At 42.7% G+C, this 7,332-nt stretch overlaps 1 protein-coding gene across 1 annotated transcript; it reads left to right on the top strand.

The window, feature by feature from the left end:
* The first annotated feature begins 485 nt into the window (after nucleotides 1-485).
* Nucleotides 486-2,077, top strand: MKRN3 (makorin ring finger protein 3). Its single transcript, XM_045901860.2, has one exon. The coding sequence runs from the start codon at nucleotides 486-488 to the stop codon at nucleotides 1,962-1,964; it is 1,479 nt and encodes a 492-aa protein (XP_045757816.1). The 3' UTR covers nucleotides 1,965-2,077.
* Nucleotides 2,078-7,332: the final 5,255 nt, after the last annotated feature.

Below are 7,332 nucleotides of genomic sequence, written 5' to 3' on the forward strand. Positions count from 1 at the left end.
GGGGGATTATGATTTTTAAAACAGGCATATATGAAAAAGCAATAAAATACAATGTGTCTGAGTGAACACTGGAAGAGATTAAATTAAAACCTCAAAGAGCTGTGATTACGTCCTCCAGAGAACCGCGCGAGCGAGAGGCATTGGGATCGGCCAGCTGGCGTGTAGAGCAGCAGGGCAAAGGCCGGGGAAGGGGCGGGGCAGCCCCGACTGACGAGAACAAAGGAGGATACGGAATCACCGAACACGCTGTACGGACCGTACAGAATGAATAGAGGACTGACGTTGCCCCCACAGGAAGTGTCCGCCGCGCCTGCCCAGAGAGGAAGTAGGAACCCATAGTCACAGGAAGAGAGCAGGGGAGAAGGAAAAGAGATGCACACTTCATAGATAGGACACCACGGTGCCAGCTCCGGCTCTCTGGGCCTCAAGCCTAAAGGAAGAGACACCGGAGAAGTTCCGGTACCATTTGGGGAGACGAAGCTGCCATGGAAGAGCCTGCAGCTCCCACTGAAGCCTCTGAGACACCTGGGGCATCTCCGGGTGCCGAGGCAGCAGGGGAGGGTGCAACTGGGCCTTCCCTCCGCACGCGCCCGGTCTTCCGGCAGTTTGCAGCTGCAGGTCCGGCCCCCCTCCGCACGTCACGTCTGAGGCCTGCCCAGGCTGCAGGGGGAGGGGCTGGGCCCAGTCGCCTGCCGGGCCGGAGTGGTGGCAGCTGGACGAAGCAAGTCACCTGCAGGTATTATCTGCATGGGCTTTGCAAGGAGGGGGAGAACTGTCGTTACTCTCATGACCTCTCAGGCCGGCAGTTGGCTAGGGAGGGCCATGGTTCACCACCTTGGGCCTCTGCAGACCAAGGCCCTAGCACGGCTGCGCATACCGAGACCCTGCCTCAGGAAGTGGCGGAAGCCCCCCCTGCTGCGTCCTCTTGCTCCTTGCCTGTGATTGGCTTGGCTGCTGAAAGGGGTTTCTTTGAAGCTGAGAGAGACACTGCAGGCCTTGAAGCTGCTGGAGGAGCAGGTGCAGAAGGCTGGGAGAATGCCATTGAGTTTGTTCCTGGGCAACCCTACCGGGGCCGCATTTTCCCTTTTGTTCCCAGGGCTCCTCTGCAGAGCTCAGTGACTGAGAGGGAACAGATTGCAGTGGGAAGGGGGCAGCAGCTTTGCCGGGATGCTGCCATGGGGCAGTGCTTTCGTGGGGAGAGCTGCATGTATCTCCATGGAGAGATATGCGATATGTGTGGGCTTCAGGTCTTGCACCCTGTGGATGCTGTGCAGAGGGCAGACCATATAAAGGCTTGCATTGAAGCACACGAGAAGGATATGGAACTCTCGTTTGCAGTGCAGCGAAGTATGGACAAAGTGTGTGGCATCTGCATGGAGGTTGTCTATGAGAAAGCCAACCCCAGTGACTGCCGCTTTGGCATCCTGTCCAACTGCAACCACACCTACTGTCTTAAGTGTATCCGCAGGTGGAGGACTGACAAACAGTTTGGCAACAGGATCGTCAAGTCCTGTCCACAGTGCAGGGTCACCTCCAACTTTGTCATTCCCAGTGAGTTCTGGGTGGAGGAGGAGGAAGAGAAGCAGAAACTTATTCAGCAGTACAAGGAGGCAATGAGCAACAAGACTTGCAGGTATTTTGCTGAAGGCAGGGGTTTCTGCCCATTTGGAGAGAACTGTTTTTACAAGCATGCAGACCCTGAGGGCCCGGGAGAGGATCCTCAGAGGCAGGGTGCTGGGGAATCCGGTGCTCACTGCAGTCAACTTTTGGAGCCTACTCAGGTGGGAGAGGGTGAGATACCCTTTAAAAGCAGTAAAAAAGAGCTTGTCATGCTTCGGCTGGCCAATCTGTTGTTTAAGTGTTTTCTTTCACTGGCAGATGATGAGCTTTCTTTCTCAGAGGACCAGTGGGACTTGCTTCATTATGAGCGGGAAAATTTTTTTCAGTTTGATCTGTGGCATTAATGCTGTGGCATGTGGTCTGTTGTGCTAAGGCTCTGCCATCTGCTGTTGCTTGTTTTCTGTTTATAGACACATCTATCATTCACAGAGGCTATTGAAGCCATTTTTATAAAGCATTCATCTCTGTTTTCTTGTCCATCCCCATTTCAAGGTTATGGTGCTTTACTGTAGTGAACTGTAACAAAAAGTCCTTAAAGTTATTGTTTGATGAAATGAATATTACTGTAGTTTATGGTTTATTTTGTCATCTCTGTTTTCAACAGGATTGACTCAGTTCTAGTCTAGTGTTTACAGAATTTCCACACTCATTTTGAAGTCCCTCAAGAATAAATGTGACAGGGTGAAGGGAGAAGTCTTAACTGAACAAGGAGCTTTTTGCTACTACAGCCTTAAGAAATGGACCCTCGCAGGGCCTTTGTGGTACAACTGCTCATCTTTGTTGTTTACATGTCTGTTCCTTCCCTCATTCCCCTTCAAGTGCACTCTTGAACATGTGGTTACCTTGTGGTTTTGTGTTTTACTTGACCAGAACCAGGTGTGTATGTTTACATGTTTTTATCCTGTTAAGCTTGATGTGAAATTATTTATATTTGAAAGTCTATATTTAATAATTATGTATATGCATATAAATGTATATAAAAGTTTCATAATTGGAGATATATATAAAAGATACACCATCATATAATATAGTATATGGAAGAGCTGCAAGCTGAAAGTGAAAGGCTAATAGGATTTGCTGTTTTGTTGAGCGTGAGGTGTGTAAATAATCTTTTTGTCCTTTTCGCAGGCTCAGTGGTTAGCATCTAATGAAATCAGATATTCAAGTGGCTCTGGTCAGTTGTAGCAGACACAGATAAAGGACTTACAAAATAGGACATTGGTAATTCCTATGATGGCATTAATAGCTCACTGTGCTATTTATTATACATACAGAAATGTGTGTTCCCATGCAGTTTAGCACAATCTCATTATTCCTTATAACAGCACAATCAATCCTGAACTCTCTGAGTTCTTTGTATTCAGTAGACATTCAAAAAAAGGGGATTTTGACAAAAGTTTTCGACATATAAGTGACAAAATTATAAAAGAAAAGAATAACAAAAGTATTGAAACCAATCATAGGAATGGAAAGATAAAAATAGTGAAATATATAAAGGGACAAAAACTAAAATACAATAGTGATAAGGCAATATGATAACACAATTACACTATCAGATTAAATGAATGTGGCTTAAAAACTAAAACTCCAGGCGCCTGGGTGGCTCAGTTGGTTAATCGACTGCCTTCGGCTCAGGTCATGATCCTGGAGTCCCTGGATCGAGTCCCACATCGGGCTGCCTGCTTGGCAGGGGGTCTGCTTCTCCCTCTGACCCTCCCCCCTCTCATGTGCTCTTTCTCATTCTCTCTCTCCCAAATAAATAAATAAATAAATAAATCTTAAAAAAAAAAAAAAAACTAAAACTCCAAGATGATCAGACTTTTTTTTTTTTAAAGATTTTATTTATTTATTTATTGGACAGAGAGACAGCGAAAGCAGGAACACAAGCAGGGGAGTGGGAGAGGGAGAAGCAGGCTTCCCATGGAGCGGGGAGCCCGATGTGGGGCTCGATCCCAGGACCCTGGGATCATGACCTGAGCCGAAGGCAGACGCTTAACGACTGAGCTACCCAGGCGCCCCAAGATGGTCAGACTTGATTAAAATTAAAATGAAATTGTATGCTGTTTAAAATACAAAGCTACAACATAAGAATACAGAAACATTAAAAGTAATAGAATGAAAAAAATGCAATGCTGTGGCTTTTGCAATAGAGGAAGTTGATATTAAGGACAAACGCATTGCTGGAGATAAATAAGATTAGTATATAGACATTGTAATTTACCTCGAAGATAGAACTATTACAATTTGTATTCGTTTAATAACACAGCATCAGATATACAAATAGATAATAAGAAAAATACAAAATTTAAGTGGACAGTTTTCATACGTCTTTTTAGTAACTGAACAAGCAAATGAAGTGAAACCCAGCAAAATTCTAACAATTTATCTAATGTAAAATGTGTAAAATTCTGTATGCATCAACTGCAGAACATTCTTCTCTTGGCTGAGAGGTGAAGATATGCCAGGTGCATCAATTCCAGGAGATCCACATTTCCTGACCATTCAGCAAAGGCAGGGTACATTTACAGAGTTTGTGCCATGTACTAAGCACTCTCCAAAGCACCAATTTAATTCCCAGACCAACCTTATGAAGTACTTGCTATAACTTTATAAAGCAAGTACTTTATATATATAGAGAGAGAGGTTAAATTTGCCCATATAGCTATGGCCCATAGGTATAAATTAGTGGAACCACAAATGGAATTCAGTGGTCTATTTCCAGAACACCGGCACCATGCTTCCTCTTCCCTCAACTACATGCCCAGGATCGCCTGGACCAGCTGAATATTGCTAATGGTAACATGTGTGCAATCTCTAAATATGGATGGTTCAGCTGGGTGGGACAGCGATGGACATAAATAAGCTCCTAAGAGAATGTGGGGGCTGTGGGGCTTTGTCTTTGGGCTTACAGACTCAGTATTTCTTAGTCCCTTACTCACAATATGCCTCAGCTTCCCAAATTTTTACACTGCTTCTCCCTTCTTACATGATTCCTGATTTTATTGGTAAGTATTTCAGCCCATTTCACTGGCATCTTTGCCATATTTCTTCCATATTGATTCCTCTCGTCCAAAGAATTCACCAATCAAGAGGCCGTGGATGCCTAACTATTACTCTCATGCAGGGTGAGTGATTCCAAACAAAATTCAAACATGCTGGTACCCCTGAGGCCACCCCCGTCATGCAGGGAAAAGAGGGCTCAGATGACCAAACAACCAAAGAAAAGGACCAGATGGGTCACTCTCAAAGACTGTACTGACACCAAAGTCTCAAGAGTTTTGAATAGTGGCTAAGCTGCTATTAAGGAGGGGTTTTTAAGCTGAGCTTGGAAAGCTTTGAAAACTTTGTCCTAATCTACACTACCTAATGTTCTGAAATAGCATGTTTTTATCCAAATAGCATCTTGCAACAATCATAATAAAGTTCAGGAGATACAGTGGAACAAGGATTGGCAGAAGATAAAGTGGTTTTGGTGACAATGAATATAATTAGAATTCAGACTCTGCTTCTTACCAGCCATGAAGTCTGGAGCAAGTTACTTTAATTTTCTATACCTCATTTTTTTTTTGTATAAGTGGGTACAGCACCACCTATTTTGCAGGGTTGTTATGATGATCAAATGTAATCTGGACAAAGAACTTGAAACACAGATGGTATTTTTAAAGGGGCATGTGTAAAAATAGCATTTATGTGTGTTTGTGACCTCAGAAGAGTTTGCACAAGAATCAATACTCCACGAAGTTTTTCTCTTTGGAAATCTTTGGAACTTGTGTTAAAGTAACATTATTATTTTATGATTTTTTGTAGCATGGGGGCACATTACCTTTATAGTCATAATTTCAAAAAGATCAAGTAATTTTTCAAAAAAAGTCATTCAGTCAAAACTAAAAATGTGCTATTTAATTCTTGAAATACAGTAAGCAACAAAAAATATGTATTATTTGTGATGGATGTCTACATGAGGAAAATAAATAAAATAATGTTTAAAAAATGGGATTTTTCTGTTCCCTCATTAGCTCATTCAGAGGTCAAATAAAGGGATGTCACTGCCACCAGGTCTGGGAAAAGTGTTCCAAGGGCTTGCTCACGAAGACAGCTGGGCCACTCCTGTCGCAGTCAGAAACAAAGGAGCCCTTGCCACACAAAAGTTTTCTTTGTGAGTGATTCACAGTGTGTGCCGGCCCCTCCCCCACAAGGATTCATGGACTCAGCCCGGGAGTCTGTACAGAAGATATCATTTTAACCACACACACACACACACACACACACACACACACACACACACACACAAGCCTGCGTGAAACAAGTCTGATTTGCTTATGCTTCACATAACTAAATTTGGTGGATGTACAGACTTAGAAATATGCTAACATTTTATCTAATATTCCTTTCCCTCTAACACATGGAAATCACTTTGTCTCACATGCCATTAAATCCATTTACTGCATTTCAATAACTTGAAAAAAATTCCAGTCCATAGTTGGCACCCATATGCATTTTTTATTTTGCACTTTTGTAAACATCTTGGGGGACTGTTTTTTGTTTTCACAGTAGATGCTGAACCTCAGCCTCAGTGTAAGTTGGAGTTGGGGTGGGGATGGGTAAAGAGAGTCTTGGAAAATAACCCAGCACTAGAGCAAAAAAGTAAATTAATGCATGTCAGGATTTTTGCCACAAAAATATATATCAAATTTTCCAGTGTTGTATGGACACTAACAAACTATCAGATCATAATGAAACCTGAGCGGTGAAGGGGGGGGAGGTCAGGCTCAGGGTCTGCCAACTGATGAGCTGTGGAGTCGCTCAGGGATTTCTGAAACAAGACAGGGCTGGCTGAACGCCATCATTTAATTCTACTGCCAGGGGTAAGACCAAGGGGAAAAATTCCAACCTCACAAAGAAACCATCCTGGTTTCCAAGTCATAACCCTGGCCAGTGCATGGTTGGGGCACTGGACACAAGCTGCTGGTGCTCTTAGTTTGAGTACCAGATCAAATACAGAGTAGCCAGTAAATGTGGACTGCAAATAAAGAACACTCAAAAAAAAAAAAAAAAGGAACTGTCAATTACATGAGAAGTTAGTAGTCAGGCAATATTCTCCAATGTCAATACAAGAAAATTAGCCACCACCATGTGAAGCTTCTTTTAAATATCTCTTTTAAAATAATTTGATGAAAGAGTGAATTCAAAGTAATTTAGCAGGACCAAATAATAAAAAATTATATGATAATTTGTAAGATGGTACTGAATCTCTGCTCAGAATAAACTAATTTTAAATACCAATATACATTGTCTAGAAAGACAAATCACAAATAGGTATTCAAATCTGTAAATTTTATTTTTTTAAAGATTTTATTTTATTTTTTTGACAGACACCTAGCAAGAGAGGGAACAGAAGCAGGCAGAGAGGGAGAACAGGCTTCCCGTGTAGCAGGGAGCCCAACGCAGGGCTCGATCCCAGGACCCTGGGATCATGACCTGAGCCGAAGGCAGACGCTTAATGACTGAGCCACCCAGGCATCCCACAAATCTATAAATTTTAAAGAAATTGCAATATAGAGGTAAACAGAAAGAATTAAGAATGATTAAAGCAAAAATTAGTGGATCAGAAAATTGAAATATAAAAGTTGTTTCTTGGGGCACCTGGGTGGCTCAGTTAAGTGACCAACTCTATATTTCTGCTCAGGTCATGACCTCAGGTTCGTGAGATTG

The sequence above is a fragment of the Mirounga angustirostris genome, unplaced genomic scaffold (genome assembly GCF_029215605.1).
Source record: "Mirounga angustirostris isolate CCGP_5_RB_7025 unplaced genomic scaffold, mMirAng1.0.hap1 SCAF_9, whole genome shotgun sequence".
Taxonomy (NCBI): Eukaryota; Metazoa; Chordata; class Mammalia; order Carnivora; family Phocidae; genus Mirounga; species Mirounga angustirostris.